The sequence below is a fragment of the Bombus pyrosoma genome, linkage group LG3, assembly GCF_014825855.1.
Source record: "Bombus pyrosoma isolate SC7728 linkage group LG3, ASM1482585v1, whole genome shotgun sequence".
Lineage (NCBI taxonomy): Eukaryota > Metazoa > Arthropoda > Insecta > Hymenoptera > Apidae > Bombus > Bombus pyrosoma.
In genome coordinates this window covers 15,278,335-15,302,937 of record NC_057772.1, presented here as the reverse complement: position 1 = coordinate 15,302,937, position 24,603 = coordinate 15,278,335, and the positions used below count along the sequence as shown (strand labels likewise).

At 35.1% G+C, this 24,603-nt stretch overlaps 2 protein-coding genes across 5 annotated transcripts in view; one reads left to right on the top strand and one right to left on the bottom strand.

The window, feature by feature from the left end:
- The window catches only part of LOC122565986 (cerebellar degeneration-related protein 2), a 39,749-nt gene extending 18,617 nt beyond the window's left edge, over positions 1 to 21,132 (top strand). The window contains exons 1-7 of one of the 3 annotated variants that reach the window (XM_043722628.1): positions 10,033 to 10,057; positions 15,174 to 15,286; positions 15,371 to 15,519; positions 15,817 to 16,000; positions 16,427 to 16,722; positions 17,052 to 17,205; positions 19,457 to 21,132. In XM_043722628.1, coding sequence (XP_043578563.1) covers positions 10,045 to 10,057; positions 15,174 to 15,286; positions 15,371 to 15,519; positions 15,817 to 16,000; positions 16,427 to 16,722; positions 17,052 to 17,205; positions 19,457 to 20,695 — 2,148 coding nt within the window. In that variant the 5' untranslated portion in view covers positions 10,033 to 10,044 and the 3' untranslated portion in view covers positions 20,696 to 21,132. Of the gene's footprint in view, positions 1 to 10,032; positions 10,058 to 12,576; positions 12,903 to 15,173; positions 15,287 to 15,370; positions 15,520 to 15,816; positions 16,001 to 16,426; positions 16,723 to 17,051; positions 17,206 to 19,456 lie in introns of those variants that run through there. The other 2 variants (XM_043722625.1, XM_043722626.1) reach the window with 2 other exon arrangements.
- A 395-nt stretch (positions 21,133 to 21,527) lies between these two features.
- On the bottom strand, positions 21,528 to 24,278 carry LOC122565987 (polymerase delta-interacting protein 3-like). 2 transcript variants are annotated; one of them, XM_043722629.1, is made up of 7 exons: positions 24,123 to 24,278; positions 23,114 to 23,547; positions 22,822 to 23,045; positions 22,682 to 22,737; positions 22,351 to 22,570; positions 22,069 to 22,277; positions 21,528 to 21,931 (listed from the first exon to the last, which is right to left on the bottom strand). In XM_043722629.1, the coding sequence occupies exons 1-7, from the start codon at positions 24,197 to 24,199 to the stop codon at positions 21,853 to 21,855; spliced, it is 1,299 nt and encodes a 432-aa protein (XP_043578564.1). In that variant the 5' UTR covers positions 24,200 to 24,278; the 3' UTR covers positions 21,528 to 21,852. The 2 variants fall into 2 exon arrangements, with proteins under 2 accessions (XP_043578564.1, XP_043578565.1); XM_043722630.1 differs by having other exon boundaries at positions 23,129 to 23,547.
- Between the last annotated feature and the right edge of the window lie 325 nt (positions 24,279 to 24,603).

Sequence of the window (24,603 nt, the reverse complement as noted above, 5' to 3'; positions counted from 1 at the left end):
GAAATGTTGTATGTGAATGTATGTGAATTAGTTTTCCAATCTACATAGACAGTGATACAAGTGACACTGTATTCTTGACAATACACATTACAATTCGCGTATGTACATACCATGTGCATTTTGTTACATTTCCGAAGTTTCAGTAAGTGCATAAATATTCGCAGTCCGGTAATAACAATTCTCACCTTAACGCGTAGAGCCATTCAAAACTTCTACCGTATCCTTCCCCAGCCTAGTTGCTTTAAAAACTGGAACAGAGTATACGCCATGTCATATAGTGTAAATATGCGTGTGAAGGATGTAACAATTCCTACGCTTGTAACCATTCCAACCGTGGTAACTGATTTATTCATAATTCTCGTTTAGAATGAAACCCATAGTTCTCACAGGATGGCAGAGTCTCCACTAATTATACCAGTTATATTAGTTCTCTTTTTATTGTACGTATATCGTAATACTCGTAGAGAGGAGAACTTCCGGAAGAGCGTTGATTCCCAAAGAGACGACAGGATAAAAAGCGAGCGATCAACTGGCAAAAAGACGAAGCAAAAAGTACGACTGTTCCGACTAGCCGTTTCTCGCGTTTATCGCGTTCTCTTTAGTACAAGGCAACTTTTCCCTAATTAGAATACGAGGAAAGTTGGAATGATCTGCTTCAGCTTGTCGGGACCTTTCTTGACTAGAATGCGGGAAAGTTAAGGTCGTGCTTCTCTTCTGCTTTTAATAACGTCGAATATTAATCGTAACACGTACTTCACTACATAGTATCCAATCTGATTTCTGTAATTGAGAGATCAGCATACAGTTATTTTTCTCTGCAAAAGTGCCTTTGATACTTCAAGGCAACTAGGCGTGTAATCCGCTCTAATTGAAAGACGCGTCCATTCACCCACGACACGTGCATTCTCCGAGGTTATTCAGTGTCATTCAACATAATTCGAAATTCGTTCTCGCTCAGTGAGAAGAAGATTTTCCTTGTTTTAACAAATGTTACAAATTTTTAATTTTTTATATTTTTTACTCACCAGTCTCGAGTGTCAATGGTTGATCGCGATGAAATTTTTAGAGATGGTAGTTTATAAAAAAGATATTTGACCCACATCTTTTCTACCAGCAATCATTCGCGTCTAGAAATGGTGAATGTTCTAATAAGGTGAATCGTTTTCTTTGACGTGCTTTTAATCGCGTAGTTTCCTATGAAAATAAGCTATCCGAAACCGGTATTATTAACGAAGCAAATCGACAATGAAAAGACCGGGTAAGTGATAGTCGTTGCGACTGCTATGACTTTCGAAAATTACACCCGACTCAGGTCATCGTTGAAAGGATCAATGGCAATCGCTTGAGATCGATTAACATAAATTTCTCTCTCGACACTCGACAGGAAGTAAATTACTGTTGCTCTCTAATGGATTTATTTCTTCATCTCTTTTATTCTCAATACCTTTGTTTATGGATTGTTTCGTGAATACCTTTGTTCATTTTGATTTCTCTATTCCGAACATGTTGTGTCTACGTAGAAATTCAACGTTATACGTCGATCGCAGCCGAAGAATTTTCGTGGTCGACTATTCATTCTTCTTGTCTGAAATCCAAGTAGCAGAGAAGGGCTGGAAAGTGTTGCGGTTAAAAAGCAACCGATAAATAAACTCTCGCCGATTGAGTTTCCTCTGTTTGCAATGATCACCGAGAGTTCTCTGGCTCTCTTGTAACTTCCGTTTTCTTCAATGATATTGTCTCTATACTGCGGTATTCGTTTTAAAATTAGCACATCTTTTTAATAACAACAATTATTTTATACAAGATTTTTCTTTAAAATCGGAGAAAACAGAAGTTTTCACTTTTCGCAAAGTCTTTGTCCGATTGAAGATATTCAGTCGTTGTTTCGTAACAGACTGTACACGACATAACGTTACTTAAAAGGTCAGAAACACAGGGAGTTCCAAATATTTCAACCTGTTTAGAAAAATATGAAAAAATCTGGATGGGATATTTTAACCAAAGAAAGTAGATCAATGATTATAATGTGACACTGTAGCAAAGTCTGGGCGAACATTGCCAAAGATTAAGTATTCCGTCGTTTCCAAAAGTCGAGTGGGTGTATCGTCCAGATACTTCGGAACAATCTTCTATCAAATAACGCTAGTGATGCAATAAATTGCTGTGACGGAAGTGAACGCGGCACTCTCTTGACTTCTGAACAAGAGCCGTGAGTCATGCAGCTTTCTGTGTGGGTAGCGTTGCTAACCGACTACTTGTATATTTAACAAAATGGAAAAATAGGTAAATAAAAATAAAGGGGAAAAAAGATCAAATTCTTAAGTCTTATTACATGTCGTATTTAAGACGATCCTATCGCAATCGGTGATGGATAGCGGCGAAAGCGGAAGAGCTTTTGAAATGTAAATGGTTACACCTGATTTTTCTGTCATATTCAAAGAACTTACGCAACAATAGTTGAGTGATAGTTCGATAAAATAAAGGAGGTTGACGCTTCTCACGTAGAAAATAGTTTAATTATTTTCGATAACGGTGGTCTCTGTTTATTTTCAAATATGCTAGTTTCGTTGATCTTAATTTTTTCCTTTGATCGATAAGGTTGGATGTAGAACAGATAAGTTCTTAGACATCAGTAGCATTATCGGTACAATTTCAAAGTGAATTTCTCCGTGCTTTATGGCTTTATTACATTTTCAAAGTTACTGTATATATTTACACCATATATTTCTCTTTTAAAGAACAGTAAAATGTTTCTCACAACGTGCAAGAATCAAAAGCAAGAATATAGAGAATAATTCGTAATTATTTCGTTCGTATTTCAATAACCAGATTTTTATTGGAAGAAAAATCACGACACACGCCTGAGTTATCGTTTCTATCATGAAAGTGTTATTGAAATCTTTACTGTCAGATAAATACATACAATTGATCGCACTTGACTCTGCTATTCCCCTATACTAAGTAAGTAAATTAACTTGCATTTTTTTCATCCCTACGAGCGATGGTTTTCATCGTAAGAATTTATTAGGAAGTGTAGTCTCTAGTAAAGTAGGCAAAGCAAATGTAAATGTCTTGACCTGTCTGCGCGAGAGAAGACAAAAGGCAATAACGCAGATTAAAACCAGGCCGAACGAACGTAGAAAGGTCCAGTTATTATCGACTCTGATAATAATGTTTACCCTAAAATGTATAGGCGTTGAGCAAATTGATCGTGCATCAAACATAACGTATACGTTATCGATATGTTTTTAACTACTGTTTACAAGTGTAACAGACAAAACGGCACGTTTAAACGCGTATCTAATTATCACGTCAACCCTTTCCGTATATCGTCGTTTATACTTTCACTCGGTACAATCGTTATAGCAGATAGCCACTTGCTTGTTTATGTCGATTTGCGACGAGATTGAAACTGTTTCCTTTTGAAGAAGGATTATTTAAACTGACCATTTCAATTTCATTCCGAATATAAATCCGCAATTATCCTAAGTACGTTCGAGATTATGAATCACGGATTAATTTATATGAATACCAAACTTTTAAGGAAATTACCATTATATCGATCGCCTACACGGTATAATACATTGTTCGTTGCGTCAAGTGGTAATTAAAAATCCATAAGAAATAGAGAGCAAGTAGATAGACGGAAGGGTAAGGTATAGTACAATACAATACAAAGTTATTCATATTGAATAATATATCAACGACAGAGAAGTGATATATCGACGTTCGTTAAGTATTATCGTTCTTTACGTAACGAAATCAGGAAATGAATTTTATTATCTTCCTAAATTTCTACGGGAACGCTAGATATTTTCTATTGTTACATACGTTATATAAGCACTTATATTTGAAAAATTATTTTTATTTCTGTGGTATTACTTAGCCAATTTAAATTGTCAACGTTGATTAATTTATAATAAATAATAGTCCTTTAACTTTAAAAACTAAGCTTTATGTTAAAAAGTATAAAAGTAGGTATTATGCTAAAAATATACTAAAAGGGTGAGAACTTTGACTTCCATTACGATTACTTTTCGGATTATCTTAAAACTACACAGCTGCTCAAATTCCACGTTCACGTTATTTCGATACTATCATATGTTGTAACAAAATCGATTACTTTTTATAGTAAGGAAACAAATGTTGCATTATTCACTGTGTTGGTTACAATCGGTCAAACTCTTTCTTCCGTATTGTACTTCCTTATGAGTATTGCGTAAGTTCAAAATGTATTGCTTCTTCAGTTAAATTCAATCATACCTTAATTTCTATTTAATTTGCGTTATCTAGCTTCGAGAACGTCTATAAGAAAGATAATTAGAGTTTTATACTATAGTAATTAAAAAGAATGAAAGTTAAGAAAAACTTACATTTGTGCTTTGACGCTTCGTTGCATTTGCAATTTTCTATCTCGAATCGAACAGGCACGACCTACATCAAGCGTATAGCTCGCGTTACACAGAATGTCCCCTGTAATTGGGCCAAACTATAGTTTTAAGGCGTTAGAACCTACACAAGAAAATGTATTTTTCTTTTTTATTGAATAATTTACATTCACAATTTGTCCAATTTGGACATTTGGTGGAATTTTTTAGCTGTTTGATTATCGTGTGAGTGGCTACCCCCAGCGAGGTACCATCTTCGTGTTTGTTATGTTATATCCTATTATTTAAATATTATTTCAAAATTCTCAAAAATGAGTGGTAACTGAGGGTACAACGTTCAAGAAGATTCGCTTTCAGTTTCCATTTCAGTCATTACGATTACTTTCCTTTCAAATAGACGACCAATCTTCCAACCGAAATAATTTGTTCTTCACGAACGAACGATCATATCGCCAGAGGATTTAGGTGCGAACGTACTTGTACGAAACAATAAGGAACGATCACGAAGAACCACGAACAATGTATACTTTCCAGAGAGTAACCTCGAGCTGAATCGTGATGTATCGAGACAAAAGGTGGACCATAACGCCGAAGTACTTTTCATTTTGTAATTAATACTTGGATCGTGAGAGTTGATTCGTCTGGAGTCGAACGACACAGGGAAAAACAGGCAGCTCCTAAGACGTTAACGATAGTCTAATGTCTTTCACCACTTTCCTCTTAATGGTAACTCAGTAGACAGAAATTATGTAGCAATCCAATATTAGGTTAATCAAATAAAAATTAATTTTCCATATTCGATACAATCATTTTAAGTAAATTTCGTCATAAACTGTATTAGTCTCATTGTGAAACTTTCAGTTTACATCTGTCTGAGCGTCATTCCATTTTGTTTGTCAATTTGATTTGCAACGAAGAATCCGCGACAGGTGTACAGAGTTCTCAATACATATATAATATGGTAATAAATAATGATACTGAATAAGAAAATAGGAAGTCTTTTTCATTCAAAATTTGAAACATTGTAAAATTTTTTATATATATTGATATATAATAAAATAGAAGAAAGCTGGGTGAAAAAGCTAGGTAAGAAAGAATAGATAATGGTACAAGCACCGAATCGAAAATTCTAGAAAGTATTTGCATTCTGTACTCACAGAAGATTATATTGCTGTAGATAACGGTAAGTTGGGTTCCTCTCTTTTAGCCTAGCATCTGTTAGACATACCCAATGCAACTGAAAGAAACATCGGCCATAGCATGACTAATTTTTTCTTAATATTGTTACCTGTCGTTGATCTTTCTTAGACGTAGGCCAGTTATTCCCGAGATTCTCTTACCCTCGACTATTGTTTAGCATGTTTTGGTAGAATAGAATTAGGATTGGCTCGCACTAAAACTTCGAGCTGTTAGAAAAGACTCTCAGGATTTTAAATCTTGTACCTTCCACTCTTGTTCTTCCTTCCTATGTAAATAACAATTCACTGAGGGTATCTGTGTTTTAAAGGTTCATTACGCGTCAATGACGTTTTTACAGTTTCGGACTGTTTGGTTTTAGTGGCCAGCAAAGATGTTTATGGATATTCGTCATTAGTACAAAGACCAGATGCACAACGTCATATATTAGCGATTTAATAGCACAAAATAGAATTCTGGTAATAATTTGCGTTTATAAGGATTTGTTTTTAAGTCAATCGTGGAATATTTATTTTGCTAGAAAATATAATAAATGTTGTAAGAGATAATCTACTGTGATGTATTAATAAGATCTGAAAAAAAAAAACGTTTTTTTTTGCTTTGACATTTTTGTCTGACTTTTCGTTCGCGTACGAATTCGACAGTTATTCAGATTATTATTCAGAAAGTCACTTCCCAGGCCTTGCACTTCTGTTTTATCGCTTACCTTTGATTTCCTAAGTCACTATTTATGCAATGTTTCTTTACATTACAGGAAATTCGTGTGTTCAGCATATTTAGTTGTTCGAAGCGAAGACTGAAAATTTTGCTAAAAAGTTCGTGCAAACTCACTAAAAAAACTAAATTCGGTACAAAAACATTAAAAGCTGACATTACAGAACATTGTTATAACTTTGTATTAATATAGAATACTGGAGCTGCTCGTTGATCTATTCTCTGTATTACAAAAATGCTATGTGACATAAATTTTTCACCAAGAAAAAATCTATCCTATTGAAATAAACATGATCCGCATGACATGTATACTAAAAAGATTCGCACGTATGTAAGTTACGTGCACGAATGCCGAATAACACGATAAATTCGTTTCGTATTCTACTCGCCAGTTCATACAACATACGTAAATTGTATGTAAACTATCGAAATTCTTCATCCTTGAACCTCTGTATGAACAAAACGGTACTTGCGGTATTTTTCTTTTGGTAATGCCAACTTTCGGTAATAAACTATTTCTACGGAAAACGCAACTTGTCAAAATTAACAAGTAGACGAACAGAAAGAATAACGAAACTGCGTGTATCCAGAAAAATTAAAAGTGTTTGAAGAAACATGTGAATTCGTGCTGAAAACACTTTTACCGCAATAGACATGTGCATCCGTTCTCCTCACTTAAAGAACTCAACTCATTCAATTAGCGTAACCACTAAAGCAAAAACTGTTTGGCATAATTATTTATATTTTCCTTTCTAAAACAATGCAAGTATTTTCCCGTATCTTATTGTTCTAGCGTTTTGGAATACAATATTCCTCGTTCATCTCCTTAAACGTCGATGAAAAACGCAGAGTGCCTAATATAGACTCGATGCTCATCTTTGGATATTAACATTGAATGTTACTTGTGAAAGTAAAAAAAAAAAAAAAAGTACAGCGTGCAAAGAAGTAGATTTAACTAAATTTTGTAAATGTGCTGATCACTGAAAATCCACAGCATTTGGTAATAAATATTATAAAAACACATATCTATTAGAAATCTTCACTTTCTGACGGTACTTACATTGTTTATCGTTCCAAGTGTTCAATTAATTTTTTTCACTCAAATTTTTTTCTCTGATGTCTAACGTCCAACGTAATTTCCACAGATTCATTTTCGATAGATGGGTCCAGCATTATTCCACCGCGTAGAATGTAATTTTCTTCGAAATTATCCATTGTCTTTAATTAAATTCGCATGAAACTTGACAAATAAAATATCCGTTTCTAGTACGGAAGTTTCTTGAGACACCGAAGCCCTAAGGATGTGAAACTAGCCATTCAGTATTTATCGTCAGGACAGTAATTTTCACGTAACGCCGTTCGCTAGGTGCATGAACAAGCTTCTTCCTAAATTATCATCCACATTTGCGTGTCCCCGTGTGTACGTACATGCACATACACGTAAGAAACACGCTTTCGAAGGTGTAATTACATCGTCGTAAACCATTAGAAAATAGAATGTTTTTGCATTTGCTACATCCCTACATGGTTACATTGCCAGTAGATCGATCACTCGAAGATACGAATTCCGATTATACCTATATAATTAGATACAGTTAAATACCTCTAATAGGATTTTTTTTCACAATTCGTAATTAAAACGATACGCTGATAGACTTTAATAAATAGTTGCTCACGTTTGTGGTGAGTCAAGATCTCTTATCGAATTCGATTGTTGAAATGCTGAATTGATAATAATTATATTCTTGAATGCTTTGTCTCGTTGCTAGATCGCAGATATACTTACGTGCTTTCTTATTTTCACGAATACGATTAAACAAATGAAAATATAACAAACATTTGTATCGTTACAGGTTTTTCTTAATCTTTTATTGTTTTTATATATATCATTAAGTTACGACAGTTGGTATTATTTAGTCATTTCTCACGCTCTTGCGTAATCTTCAAACATGTAACGCGACATTCCTTTTCAGTTCCATCAGTCGCCACGACAAACTAAATCATATAGAACATCTGTCATAGCGGTTCGATTCATTAATTCCGCGGTTCTATCCTGCTGCGTTCTTTGCGTCAATTTGCAGCGAATCGTGTTTTTCTCTCACTAAAAGAGTTTCTTAAGCACGAACAGCATATATATATATATATATATATATATATATATATATATATATATATATATATATATAAAAGAATTTATTATCGGTATGCTTTTCTTTTCAAATCATTTTCAGTACTGCAACAACACCTTAACCAGTCTTTTACTATGTCAATAAGGTTCGAGGATGTTAATGTTATTGCAGCAAGCTTAGGCGCGAAACGCTAATGCGCGGTTTTATGAAAGTACCAGAAGCGTAGTGTTGTAAAGCCGCGTTTTATCGATTCGAATTAATGCGCATAAATTTGCACATAGTTTGAAAGCGAGTTACCGCGTATTCATGTTTCTCTCGACTTGTCCCCTTTCGGATTAATGATTTCCAATCGAGTGCAAATAGCGATGGAATAGATATTCCATAAAGTTTCAAACAGCTCGAATTTAACGTACTCGGACCGAGTAACAATTTTTCAATCGGAAATGATTCTCAAAACGTCCAGTAATTTGTAAAACTCAACTTTTATTAATTAATAACACTGCGTTAACAATTAACCAGTAATGATTAAACCTGTATAATAAAAACAGTCGTAGCATGTGATCTTTAAAATGTTATCAACAGTAACAGTTCAATTTTGCGAGAATGTATCGACGAATATAGATACGGTATCAATTCCAATGTCAATAACAACTTTATATTATACCAATCAAAGCAGTGATTGGTTGATTTTGAACGAAACAGCGTGTCAGAAGCCAAATGAGATATCCCGTGGATTATCTCGTTAGATACTGTGCGCTAATAAAGCCTGCAACTTATTATACGTATCTCTATCGGCGTTCGCTCGGCTTCCGGATATTAATTGACTGCAATTAAGATAGATATCATTTTCGCCATTATGCTTACGACTCGAACGATTGTCGCGTGTCCATCGAAACGACGAAACAGGCTCTTCTGCTTTCTGCTGACTTTCATTATTTACTTTCGACCGAGCTTTCTTCACACATGTCGTATATGTGCATGTAAGTTGCTTATATATACCGCTTGTCTCGAATTATTTAGGTTTTTGACGGGTTACATTAGATAAGATCGTGCATTATTACGCATTGTTTTCATAATTTCTGGCTCGTGAGAAGAAGAGATTTCTCGGAGAATAGGTACAACGCTCTCGCGCCTCGTTTATGAATGAAGCGTTAGATTACCTTCTTTTCCTTTTTCCTTCTTTGATTTCACGCCGAAGCTGGTATCGAAGTAATCGAAATAATTTATTCCGTTAACCACGGAAGACCAGTTCGGACTGCTCGTTCTTGGACGTATCTAATAATTTCACAGCTCGTACAGAGACGAGTAATTGAAATTCGAAACGTCTTATTTTTTGTTAATGATGCCAGAAGAGAAATTAGAATAAAATGCAAATAGAAATCTTCGTTTACCAGAATATTTGCCCCTTCGAATAGAATAATTTTCTGTCATTGCTTTTTCTTGCCTTCTAAGCAAAGGTGAAGGCATCTTAGATGCTCGCGTTAGAAGAACCGAATACAGGAAGATAATGATGGTAATATATGTATATAGAATGTAGAAAGTGGAAGCAGATACTACATTTAATAAGTCGTTAAACCTGTTGAACCAACTTTTTGTAAGGGACAAGTTTGCAGATAATGATGAATGAAGGTAACGTATAATAATTATTATTTAAATTTCACAAAAATTATACGAGTCCGTATATATCGTGTTTTAAACGTATAACGTCGCATAATTACGATAATTACGTGAATACTATGATGGTTATATGAGAAATTAAATGTGATCACGTGTCTATTTGATCTTGCTCCGATTATTAGAGAAAAGGGTTAAAAATTACTGTCTTACAAAAATGACTACTCACGTTGAAAATTAAATACTTAAATTTTAAATTCGAGAGTTATATCTTACAAGGAATCGTATCTGTCTTACAGATTTATACGTCGAATGAATTTCACGACATCTGTTTTTATCAGACATTCTTCGCGAAAAATTTCGTCCGCGAAGGTCGTATTGTTGTAAAAAGAATTGCAGAGTCAAAGAGACTGTTTCCCTCAAGTTTTGCTCAAACTGCACGCACCTGCGAACGTACGCGAAAATAAACAACGATATCCAGAACAACGGAGACCTGTTGAATTTACGGTGCGAGCATCTTCGAGAGAAATAGTCTTAGAATGTCGCATGCGTGCTTTATGCCCTGTTCGGCACAATGATGGGAAACAAACCCACGTATTTCAACGGGTCACAGCAGCGGATGATTCGTTTAAGCCAATGGCAAATTTTTTACGCGTCGCTTTATTTGAACAATAAGTGAAAACAGAATAGTTTCGCAGCAACGCGCGATTAGTTTCGTGAAATATGACTGGAATACGTACTTTCGTTTAACCCTTCGATTCCCATAAGCACCTGCAGGCAAGCTGTAAATACGCTTTTGTTACGGGATAAGTCAAAGGTGGCAGCTGTGGATGCTTATAGGAATAGAAGATTTAAATATTCTAACAGTGTGCAACGTCTTTTGGTATTATCGAAACAAAAGGGAAATAAAGCGGAGCGTAACGAAGAACGCGGCGCGCTTAAATTTGAAAAGCACGCGATAAAATAACAAGGATAGAAGAGGCATGGAAATCGTTGGAGATCGTTGATATACGATTTGACCTGTATCCGCCGACTATTTCCCACACTCGTGCCGGCCGCCCGCTAAACCCAAGTGTGAAATTACATTTTACAGCAAGCCATGCCACGTGCTTTGTTGTTGCTTTATAAAACTTGACTCTACACGCGGCATGCTCGCGTACAGGGTGTGGTAGAGCGATAATGGTCCAGTCAGCTGACGTACATACTCTAGTTAATATCGGTAATATGTTCAAAGCGGTTTCACGTGCCACGCCGTATTCCTCTGTGCTTTGGAAAGGTCGCCGCTCTGCACACGTATAGGTGCACCTGTGCGGTTGCTACGCCTTCTGCGAGGCTCTCGGGTCCACGCCAACAATAGCCTCCTTTCTTTTATTTCGGCCGATGAAGAGATTAATAATGTTTCGCGAGGCATTCCCAGGAGAAAGTATTCGGCAGGAGAATCGATTCAGCGGCGGACTCGAGGTTACCAGGGGTTATTTAAATCGAAATACCACGAGCAAGTGGTTTCCACGACTGTCGGGCAAGAGATTTCGCGTCCCGCGATCAAACGAGATGCGACTCGACAGTGTTTCCGCGATTCATTGTGTAACGCGCCACGTGTTCGATGGTTAATTTTACGCTTTTCCGCCTACAAAAAGTATATTTATTCATCCGTGAGCTTCGTACGGCTAAGGAGCAGCTGCTCTTCTACGGATTCGTTTGCGATCTTTGAATCGCGCTGTACACTCTGATTAAAATGAGAATGCCGTTGATTATCTGACATTTGATACTTCGCTTGTTTTCTTAATCAAATATTTATACGAATTGGTCACGTAAGAATACCTCGGAAAAGATTCAAAATTCATCGAAAAACAAAAATCTCAACACAACTGGAATTCCCAGTGCGGAGACTTCGTTTTCTTAACACAAAAACGCCACTAATTATCGCGCTACCTCGTAGCCTAAAAGATATGTTTACATAATTTCGATATTCAATTTCATTTATTCACGTGGGGACCGTTCTCGAAATTGTCCGAATTGCCGAAAATTTCAATTGCGTACTTATGTAGCGTGTTTCCGTGATGATCAGAGTCGAGATGGAAACCTGGCCGATAAACACGCCGGTTATAAACGAAATATCTATGTGCCGAAATAACAATCCCGTGATGGACGTTGATCGTTCGAAATAAAGGTAGCATAAGTGGGACAGTTTGCACGTGTATCAAGAGGTGTATACCCGGTAGAGAAACAGATACGCGTTTACGGAATGGGAAGAAGGGAAAGGAAAAAGAGGTGGCCACGCGGAGTGAGAGTACCCGAAGGAGGCAGTACCTGAGGAAAGATGCTCGCCATCGCCAGAAGGGAATTGCACCAGGTGAAAAAGAACAAGAGAGAGGGAGAAGGGAAGGAAAGAGTTCGCGAGAGGACTGGGTAGAGAGGGGATAGGGGAATAAAGGTGAAGAGAGGGAGGCAAGTTAGCAGTGGATGGGCATTCGACGTTTAGGCTGCACACGTTCCTCGGCTACCTAGCAATTCACAGAAGACCGGCTACCTTCGTTGGAACCGGTTGTGGTCGATAACCCGACTCCTCCGCGTGGAACGTTCGTTCGCGAATCGTATCATCTGGATGGACCAAGTGAAAATCTTCTTCGTTCAGTGCGTGTCGAAGAACAGTTCGTAAGATACGTTGAAAGTGACGTTGAGGAACGTTTAGCGAGTTGCAAGTGTTAGGAGAAAAAGTGGAAGTTCGGGTCATCTTTCAGGATTCTGGAGCTTGGAAAGATGAGCAGACGTAACGTAGTCTGCGATTCGCAGACGCCGCTAAATTCCTTCGATTGCTGGGATTATTCCATCGAGCTGTCGTACCTTGAAAATCCGCAAGGTATACCAAAATGGAAAATCATTTTCGTGATGTCAAAGTTCTTGGAACAGTGGCCTTGTGTTGGAGCGTTTGCGCGGCGAATTTATTCTGAATGAGTTTAGGGAGACGAATTTGCGGAAGTGCGGGAATAACGGAAAACTACGTTTTTCTATCTAATGTCAGAACTTTCGAGTCAAACGTGACAGCATGCTCGTTAAACTTGAATTCTAAAATACCCGCTACACAGTCAATTAAACCGTTTCGTTATTTATGAACAAGATATCACGTCAATGACAGTGCTAACGATGTGTATACGATATAACTTTTCTTTCAAAGTGATTGCCATTTACCTTGTACTATAAATTATCTATGTTCGCAAACTATATTTTAATTCATCCTTGAAAAAGGAAATTTAGAGATGTTATCAGGTACATAGTCCAGTGGTATTATCCAAATTCCGTAAAATGTTTTCAAAATCAAATAATAGCGGAGTAACGTATCTCGATGTTGTCTTAAAAACTTGATAACAGGTATCAATCACTTATTTTATTTACCTAGCGCATGCCAAAGTGCGGTATAAACTTCTGCGGAATACAGAAGAATTCCATTTGTCTGAACCCGTCCGCCAGGACAAGCAGTTCACATAACTGGAGTTCGTACAATAAGAGTTCGCGAATTTTCCCGCCTATTATTTTTTATACGCATAATAGGAGTTCACAATTTAGATAAGAGAATTCAGTGAACAAAGTTCAATTACTCGGGCATTAATTAAAATTTCGTTTGAATAAATAAAATGCAATGAAATCACCAGTTTTACTGCATTCTGCGGAAGTTCGTACCGTAATTTATGTCCACTGGATGAATGAAATAAATGATTTACACGTCCTTGAGCAAACACGTAGATTATTTTTTCTATCGTCTTCGTATGGGCTTGAACGATTTTTAAATAAGACCAATTCGAATGAAATATTCGTGTTATAAAAACTCACGACACATTCGCATCTCTCTTTCAAACACGAATTACATAGTTTACGAACATGAATAATTTATAATCTGCGCAAAAATGGAAACGCAACAATAACGCAAAATTACAAGGTGCAATAAAAAATAAGCAGCGTCACATTACAGCTACAATTATCGTCGTGAGATTTCCCATTACGCGTGTAAAGCGTGTGCGAATTAGGAAAAAGGGGAAGAGAATGGCATTTGTCGTTGTACGTTGTTCAAGTGAATCGAGAGACATTAATGACAGCCGAGGATGGGAAGGAAAAAACGGTAGTTGGCTCGTTTCCTCACCACGAAGGTCCTTAGCCCTAGCTAGAACGCCGTTTGTTCCTTGCCTTTAGGCTCGCTGGAGGTCGTCAGTTTTAGATCGAGGAAATGCAACGAAGCAGAACACTCGCCGTCAAGTTCAACTGTACGGAACATCCACGGCGTTATCCTTTCGATTTACAATCGCTTCGAATCATTCGAAACTCCAGGCTCGATCTTTTGTCCGCGATCGTTTTGTCATCGTTAACAAGCGAGAGGAGCTCGGTCGGAGCTTAATTATAGATTGGATCGCTATTATGATCGATCCTAATGTAATTAATTACATACGCGTAAATTAACGACGAACCGACGCGACGTTTGCACTCGCATGATACTTTTATTATTATTATCATCAGGCACAGGAGCTTTGCCACAGGTGAAATGAAGAAATTCAATGTCTCAGGCGTAACTGTTATTTATATAAGCAACACTTGTCGTTTTTTATCGTACTATATTATACCATAAGATATTATACACGTAATAATCGTGATGTGTGATCACCGATCGCTATTGGCGGGAAACCTTTCAAGGACAAGGAAATTAATTGCTTATTCCATTTATTCTTTTATAAATTTTGAAATGAATTGATATAGTGGAGTATACTGGTAGATTAAGAGAAGAAACGTTTGTCTTTTTAATGATCGTTGGGAATATTACATGGAATGTGTGTAAAATCATGTTTAATGGATATGGGAGAAATTTTCCAGATATTCGCTGTATAACGATTCGTTTTATTTGAACGCGCGTTAATGTACGTATAAATTCGTATAATCGCAGATATGAAAAGAGTCTGCATTTTTTTTTTTTTTTTATTAAATTTCTCGTACCGTTCAAATATGATTATCCGTAAAATATAATTGGAAAAGCGAATTTTTTTAATCTTTAAATATCCTACAAATGCATAAAAATCTATTATCTATACATAATATAAAAGTTTTACGTGAAATTTCCGAGAAATCTCTAATTGGGAATTTATTTCAGATTTGCAATTGGCTGCAGAACTCGGCAAAACACTTTTAGAACGGAACAAGGAATTAGAAAACATTATCAAAACACACCAGTCCACCGTTGAGGAACAAGCACAAGAAATAGAGGTAATTTTTCAATAGTTACAACGTTGTCGAGAATTTATGCTAATCGCGAGGGCCATTTATTTACATTGAAATATGCTTCTCTAGTATATGAAAAAACAAACAGCTGCATTGAGGGAGGTAAACGACTCGCGATTGAAAATTTATGAGCAACTCGAAGTCAGCATCCAGGATTTGGAACGTGCAAATCACCGTCTCGTGATTGAGAACACAAGTGACAAAAAGCTAATCAAAAGGTATGAAAATTTACTGTTACTCAATTTCCTTTCATTTACTTACTTTTAGAGAAAAGTTTCCGTTTAAAAATATTCAACTAATTAATCGACTAACGTTAGAACTATCGAATTATCAAATATTATTAGAATGGCATGTTTTTAATAAAACAATTAATTATAATTATTTAATTAAAACTATATGTGTACGATTATTGATAGATTTAAATTATCAATATCAGAAGCAAGAAATACGTATGCGACATGTAACTTGGTTGAATGTTATGTAATTAATAAACGCCTCTCGTAATTTGTTAACAGCCAGTGTTTAACAATCGAGAACTTGGAAGCTCGGTGCGAGGAATTCCAGAAGAAAATCGACGAGATAAACGAGCAACATGAAAGTATACTTCGGCAACAGACTGCGAGTCAATCGACGAACACCGCACAAACACAGACCTTTGTATGGAAAGCACCGGCCATGCAGGGTGGCAGCATACAACAGGTTATTAATATTCATAGAATTCATTTTGCACGATCTCAGATAAGTTCTATAATTATCGGTTATGTTGTATTTGATACTAAGCTGTAAACGGTAAAATTTCAATTTCATCGTTGAAACGTCGTTAGATTTACCGATGAAGTTTATATCCTGTTTGACCAAACGTTTTAGCATTCAGTTAGCAAAAAATTGTATTGGCAAAATTTTTGTTGTTATTTACAGAAGAATTATAAGCCTCTTTGAAAACTATGCGATAGATAAATTTCAATACTCTAGGTACAGTTATTTATAGTTTGCGATAAATTACCAAGGATAGTACGTATTATTAATATACTATAGAAATATTATAGATATTATTGTAGGTGCTAGAATCGACATAAACGAGCGCCGTAGGTATTTATCAAATTGAAACGTGAAAATATTTTTCAGAGCGCTGCCTCACGTGGCCAAAGACCTTTCCAAGAAGCTATCATTGATTCGAACGTTCGGCAATTTCATACAACAGTTTCAACAAACGACGAAGAAGTTACCGAATTGCTGAGGCAGGTGCAGGAAGCGCGAAGTCAAAGAACAAGAGAGCAAAAGAAAGTCGCTGAGCTCGAACAACAATTGACTACTGTATTGCAGGAAAATACTACATTAGAAGAACAGTTGAACGTTTTGCGGGGTAAAGCACAAGACGTAAAAAATCTTCAAGAAGAAATAAACACGCTCGAAGAAGTTAGGTGGGTGTTACAGAAAACTTTTTCGATTGAAATTTTCTAAAGTTTCCAAGTGATAGAACGTAAAAGATTCTTCGTAAAATATTTCCGCTATTAATAAATCTTTCACATTACTTTTCTCCCTATGTAAGACATCTTATATTCAAAAGCACTTGAGTATTTTAACACGTTCCTTATTTTCTTAACCATTTAACGTACACAACTATGACATACGCGATCATAAATTATTTTTAGTTTAGCCGATTACTCTACCTATTGATTTTTTTTTTTACGGATTCAGGGAAAAATCATTGGTACGATTTGCGTAATGAAAAATTGTTATCTTTTTACAGACGAGGCCAACTATGTGGACGATGTTTACGCGGAATGGAATCTAAAACACATGACGAACTCTCTATAATGTTGAACCAGGAAGAATACGATGACATTAGCATGGCTGAATCACTCATAAATGACACTCAACGTGACACCGTATCTGTTACTCAGGTACCTTCATGTTCATTTGTGCAATGTTTGTTGTATCAGACAGTGTGTGTGCATGAAATGTTTTCTGTTGTTTGCTCTCTGCCTTTGCTTGAATTACATTGTTTTACTCCTTTCTGAGCAATATTTATTTCGTACATTTTGTACGTCCCGCAAAATAATATCCCGACGATATGATTTTAGATGGATAGTATGTCTTATAATTTATACCGTATTTCATAGGAAATTTTGGTCCATGCCAATACCTTCTGTTTTTCACTATATATCTAGTAAGAGCTTCTTAGTTACGCGAGTAGATTCAAAAGTAATTTAATTTTATTTGCTTTAGGAGACACTTCCAACAAAGATTAAGAAATCCAAGGCAAATAAAGAGAATAGAGAATTTCGTATGCTGTTGTGGACAACTTTCGCGTGTATATGGAAAACACCGTCGTTAATTTTTGTTTTCTTTCATACGATATGGTACATAAAAAACGAGTGTGTTATGCCATTGCTATTGAAACCGTTTCGAATACCAATTTTCATTTTAAGAAAAGTGTTGCCATCAAAAAGTAGTAATAAGCTGCTTTAAACTATAGAAAGCGCGTAGAGAAAACACTAAATAATTGAAAGTTAAACAGACTCGATGCAATGAATATTTTACATGTTAGATGACGTGTTATCGAAAGACAATTATTTGCCATCTACTTGACAAAAGTTACGTATAAAAGCTTAATTTAGCTTAAATCTTCATCAATTTTTCATTATTAAGTCTTTCATTCAACTAAGATTAAAGTCAAAGTATAATATTTATCCTTATACCGGTGACTACTGTAATTAAGCAACTTTTACTTTTATTTTCTAGTTTTTTGTAGTTTTCTGTAGTTTCTAGTTTGTAGATATTTGCGGCTTGTGATTAGACTGTTCTTAATTTTTTACCATTATTTAAAAAATTTTGAGACGAAATTTATAGGTAGAAAAATTGTTAAGTTTAAAGTTAGATAACAAAGTTATTAGACTTCTTCTTCAATAGGGCTGATTGAAAATGATGTAGGTAAAGAGCATGATGATAACAATTATAACTGAGCACTTACATTACTACGAATCTAACTATAACGAATTTAATATCGTAAGTTAGCAAGGATAGTATTAAAGCATGGCTCTAGGATGATTACTCGTATATTTCGATGATAGAAAAATGCCACGTATCAGTGAAAAAATGTTTTCGAACGTGTAAAATATTAATAGACGAGGAAACTCTCTATTAATCTCTCTAGTATCCTCGGAATAGGTAGATATTACACATATCTTTAAAAAGAAAAGAGGAGAAAGAGTTTAATTTCCAAAGAATAAAAAGACTGTGTTAAATTAACGAATTAGGGAATAAGTTATTTCCATGTGCAATTAGTTATGGTGTAAAATTCGAATAGGTCGGATTTGGTGATGTTGCTTATTATTTATTTATTTATTTTTTTTTACAGTTAAGTTTGCTTCGCCACATTTACTTTCTGAAGTTGTTAGTTCAACTTCGAGCATGAACCAATTTGTTAGCATATCTAGTCGACTTGTTATTTGTTAAAATTGCATTGTACAATGTAAGTGCCAGATTTATATGATATTGAATAAAACATATTTTTACAACAAATATCGTTGTTTTTATTTAACATCCTATAAATCTGGCGTTTCCTGTACCTTTCATCTAAGAATCCTTGCACTTTTAAATGATGTAGATTTATATGAAACTATTGGGAGGCTAGTTGGTTCATACAAGTTGGACATAGGTCGTTCATATAATAAGATTTCTCCTTACCACCTATGATTTTTCGTTCGATTAATAAGAGTCTATATGAGGGGATTTCGCGAGGCATTTCCTCTTAAAAACGTAATAATGTCGGAAAGGATGCCCCTATTGTTCACATCTTATTATATGATTAATGCTCAACGCTAGTTTAAATAATAAGAAGCTCAGTTAAAGTTCTTAATTAGGCACTACTACAATTCCGTTGATATACACGAACTTCCACTATATTTTCTTCATGCTGATGAATCGTTACATCATCAATTTTTCCTACGAGCTAATAAAAAACCATTATTTTAATTTATTATATATCAAAATCAAGTTTTAATTGAAGGAACAAAATCTTAGAGTTGAGTATCGTTACCCACTACATATTTCGTTACGTCTGATATTTTTCATAGTTTTACTTTGCATTAATCCTGAAGATTTATGACACTGCCACGAAATCCCTATAAAACGACTATATTTTGCTTCCAGGATACGAACGAACAACACGAAGGACAAAGCGACTTGAATCCCTACAGAGTACTAGTAGAAAAGTACCAAGCTTTGTTAGAGGTCCAAAGACGTTCGGCTCTACGACGGAAGGACAGCGTACCAACGCCTATGTCGTTGCAAGAAGAACTAGAGATGTCGGGCGAATTTAACAGCTTTCATACTCCGACGTTGGAAACAGAGATTCAACAAGAGCCGACGAAACCTGCCAATGGAAACGCTGCACGTGCCAAAACTGAAGTATGCGGTAAGAAGATACTCTCGGCTACACCTACAGACTTCTCCGAAGCCGAGACTTCGTCTTCTGGATTCTCGGACGAGACGAGCAATAAAGCGACGCAAACGGAAGGAAGGCCCGGCTCCTTCCTTTGTTCTATCGCGGACGGAGAAGATTGCAAGTTCAGCATTTATGACGATAACAGCCCGTTCGAGAGTAGATTTAGGAAAACGCCGGAATACAGGCAATTATTCAGCGAAATATTCAGCGTCCTTAAACGAGCGGCGGAAGCCAAAGATGAAGGAGAAAAATTACCATTGCTGGATGATTCTACGAGTACGACAACTCAACAGCAATCCCCGATTCTACTCCAAGAGGACGTTCCAAGCGAGACTACGGACGACAATCAGAGCGTCACTTCATCCATGTTCTCCTCCGCGGTATCTGAGCCGCCTTACAGAGTACAACTGCCTGTCTCATCGAACGGGGTTAAAGAACAACAAAATACCGAGACAACTACGATTGCGCAGGCAAAACTTAGAAACGATATTATTCGAGATACGGATCGCACGGTTTATATAGCGCTTAATTATAAAAAGAAAGTCTCAAAGAAAAATGCTAATAGAAAATTGTCGTATAACGAGAGACCAACGACGCCTGATGTGGTTCCAACGACAAACCCTAAGTCCGTTCCGCCAAAGTCGAACAGCGGTGGAAAGAAAAAGTTCAGACCTTTCACAATCGCCAATCAAAATGGTAGTCTCGTCTGTAATGGATACAGTTATGCGAATAAGACGAAAGAATCACCCAATTCCGGAAAACATTCAAATAACGTGTACATACAGAACAACAATGATCAACAGAACAGCAGTTTCGAGTACAGAGACTATAAACCGAGCACTGCGTCTGAAGAAGTCGCTCGATTAAAACGTTTAGAAATGTCTTACGCAGAAGTTCTTCGATTGCCAAATAGGTCTAAAATGAGTAATCACCGTAGAAGTTAAAATATTCATATACGCGATACCTTTAAATGAAGAAGAAACTTTTATACGTAAGATATAGTCAAATGAGATTAAGTTCCAAATTTTTTAAGTATTTATATACTTTAAATACTTAGAACATGATTTAAATTATTTCCGAAATAATTATTCAGTATTGATAATCAGTGCTACCTTGTGAATATCTAAGAGAAGCGATTGTGAGTAACGTCTGTACTAGATATTAAACTATTTGACATTAATTTTTTATTATATTTTGTATCTTAATTGTATATGTTTTTTCATGTGAATGTGTGTGGGTAACCAAGGTACATAACTTTAATATATTCAATAATATCTGCAAGAGATTTATGAGTAAGATAAATCGAGTCGTGCCTCGCGAGTTCGTTTTTCTTTAGAAATTGTAGTTGTAACCAGGAATAAAATTATTTATGTGCCATTTACTATGCTGAATTATAATTGTCGACTATTCCAAATACTTGTTCCAACTTCCTCCCATAACTTAATATCTATTTCCAAGAGAACTCACAATAGTCCATTTCATTAATAGCATGTACAGAGTATTAGCTTTTATATTTCATAGCTATAAATTACAACAATATTGTGATCATCTTATTATACCAAGTAAATAAAACCTTCATCATAGTCAGCATATTCTATTGCAATAACATCTGATTCCTTTCTCTACAGTATCCTGTAAATAGCCTTGCTATTCTTTTAGTTACCATTACGTTACGTTATAAAATACTCTGAAGGACGAGTATATACTTTTTACACTTTAATTCCAATCTAATGCGAACATTTTTCTTCAATTTTCGAGATCTCATTGACAACGAAGTATTAAAAATTCCTAAATGCTTGTTGTTTTATTTGACTATATTAAATGTACAATAAGCATTCTTGCGTCTGTCTGTTATAACAACATTTAATTCACTTGCTATTGAGCTAATTTCGTTCAATTGTAATATAGATTAAAAATAAGATACATGACATTTTATAAATACAATTTCCAGTCAGAATTCCATTCTCCAGATGCATGCTTTTAGTGTACATCTTTTAATCTCTTGATTCCTTTTCTATTTCCTTCTGTTTTAAAAATATTTAGAATAAAAACTTTTGCCATTATATATGGCATTTTATGATTAAAATTGAAATATATTTGATTAAGAATCATCGAACAATGCACGGTGTACTGCTCCTAAACTTGGTTGTACATAACTTGAACTAACACTTCTTCTGGATCTATAAAAGTACATAAAAATGGAAATATTTATTCGTTACTCAAACTTCGTGGTCATAACAAAATATGACAAAGCCTTTCATTCAATATTCTTTTACCATAATAGTATTTCGTCATAATAACAAAATATTATACTTACTCTGTAAGAGACCTAACGGCTGGTCCAGTTGGATTATTTTTTGGTCGTGGATTTACAAGGAGACACTTCATAGGGTGTCCATCTAACTGTCTATTATGATAAGTTTCAACAGCTTTAGTAGCATCCTTTAATGTTTTATAAATTACTTCTGCTGTACCTGGTCGTACTAATCTAGATACTAATAATTCTCCTACATCCTCAAATAATTCCTGTAATATACGAATATTTCTTTTTTAGTTGAGCTAGAATTAAATACGCTTAATGCTCCTGACTCGATTATACCTTGATATCTTCTTGAGTGACATTTGCTTGTAAATTTGATACTACAATCCGATAACCAGTTGATTGTGACGACGAAGTGGAGCTTGTCTTGGATCGAGGTAAAACACCTATATTTCGCGATTTACTCGGAACTGAATCTAGTCTTGATTTTACTCCAATATCTCTATGACTTCTTGAATCATAATACTTTGAATCTGTTGCATCTTCTGCTAATATAGTCCTGTAAAAGTAACAATAAGTCAAATATTATATGTAAAAAATTTTATTTGTTACATACTTTTTTACTTTATTTGTTACAATAAATTTGAACAAAATCAATAAAAAGATATACCTTGACTTTGTACCAAAACTCCAATCTTCCTTATATGAGGGAGAAGCAGGTTTTGCCTGAAATCATTAATTACAAATAATTTAAAAGTCCAAAATTAAAGAACTAACATGACAAACAGCAGTATATGTAACAGCAATTACCATTGGAAAACGTGCAATAACTTTATAATCTCTTGCTCTTTCACGTTCTCGATCATCGTCAGGTTTACGAGAAGGTACAATTCTTATTACATTACTGCTTGTTGGTTTTACCCATGTGTATGAAGATGTAGGTTTAATACTGAAAGCTGGAGGAGGCGGGGGTGGTGTAGGAGCATATTCATTACTTACTGTTCTTCTTAAAGGTGCTGACTCCATCATATAATCTAAAATACAGAAAAACATTAAATAATCTTGCACGTTGATCGCTACAAACAAAATTAAATATGTATACCAATTTTCTTTGTACCATCAATAAAATCCATGTTCATATCACCCATGTAATGAGTTTCTGCAATTGGATGTGACCTATAACCCACTGCCCTAGTGGATGGTGGCATATAATTATTTGGAATATTTGGTGCTACGGTGTGTGGCATAATTGGAGGCACTTTATTAGTTGATAAAGACAGTCTTCCATTACGACCTGTTTTTTGAGATATCCCAGGTATCTGTGCTTTTATTTTCTTAAACTGTGATGCACGAATTTTATCCAATTTTAATCTGGCATCACTTTGTTTGGCAATTTCTGCAAGTTTATCTCTTGCATCTGTAAGTTTCTCCCGATTCTTTTGTATAATTTTAAATCGTGCATCTGTAATAACTTGTGAACCTCGTCCTCTTAGTGAACCATTAGCACGTGCACCCCTATTAATACCTCTTCGGATACTATATAGAACATGGAAAAGTAACAGTTAATTTTCATGCTCATTATATTTAATTTCTGTAATGCATTTCTAAGAATAAATGTTTGCATAATATAATGTCATATTGAAATACTAATAATTATGCAGATTAAGGTTAGATATCAATAAACAAAGGTTAATCAAATTACAACATTGTTTTATAGAAAATAGTAATTACTATGTATACTACTGAAACGAAAAAATGAGAAAATATATATAAATAACGATTATTTACAAAGTCTGTAAAAAAATAATACAAATTTTTACTTATTCCTGACAACACTATAGAAAAGCTTCCAACTTAAAATGTATTTTTTCATTAATCACAAATTATGAAATAAATCTGTCGAACCAATAAAATAACAGAAAAATTGATTAAAGAAAACAACATTATGCATGAAATGAAAAATCTTGAAAATTGTTGCCAGATAATATTTTAAAAACGAAATTTTCTTTTTGATAATTGCAGACTCATTTTTTTAAGGTTATGAAGAAATCGATAACATTAGCAGTCACAATAGAGTCAAATTTATTACTGATTTTTTAAAATTGTCTCACCTTCCACCTCTGCTTCTCATTCCTGATGATTTTGATTTTTTAATTATGTCATCTAAACTTAGACCCACATCAGCCATACCGTAACAATCCAACTACCCGAAACTGACGCGAATCATGGAATCGAAGATACATGCGATATGCAACTATGTAGGCCACCTTACACTTCAAGGGGAATTCTCATGTAATGTTTAACTGGTTTAACGTTATTTCTAACGACTTCTAGGAACCTTCCTATATGATATCGAAAAGAAAATGTTTAAAAAATGTACAATGTAAGGGAAGATTAATCAATGATAAAGATATTGCTCATATATATTTCCTTAACACTATTATATATGCAAATTATGGAATTATTTTTAACACATATATATTTGTTCATTGAAATATTTAAATCTGTCTATCCGCGCGAAAATGTATTTTTCCTTGAAGTCAGTTCAAAATAAATGCACAAAAAATTATTAAAAATAACTAACTTCAAAAA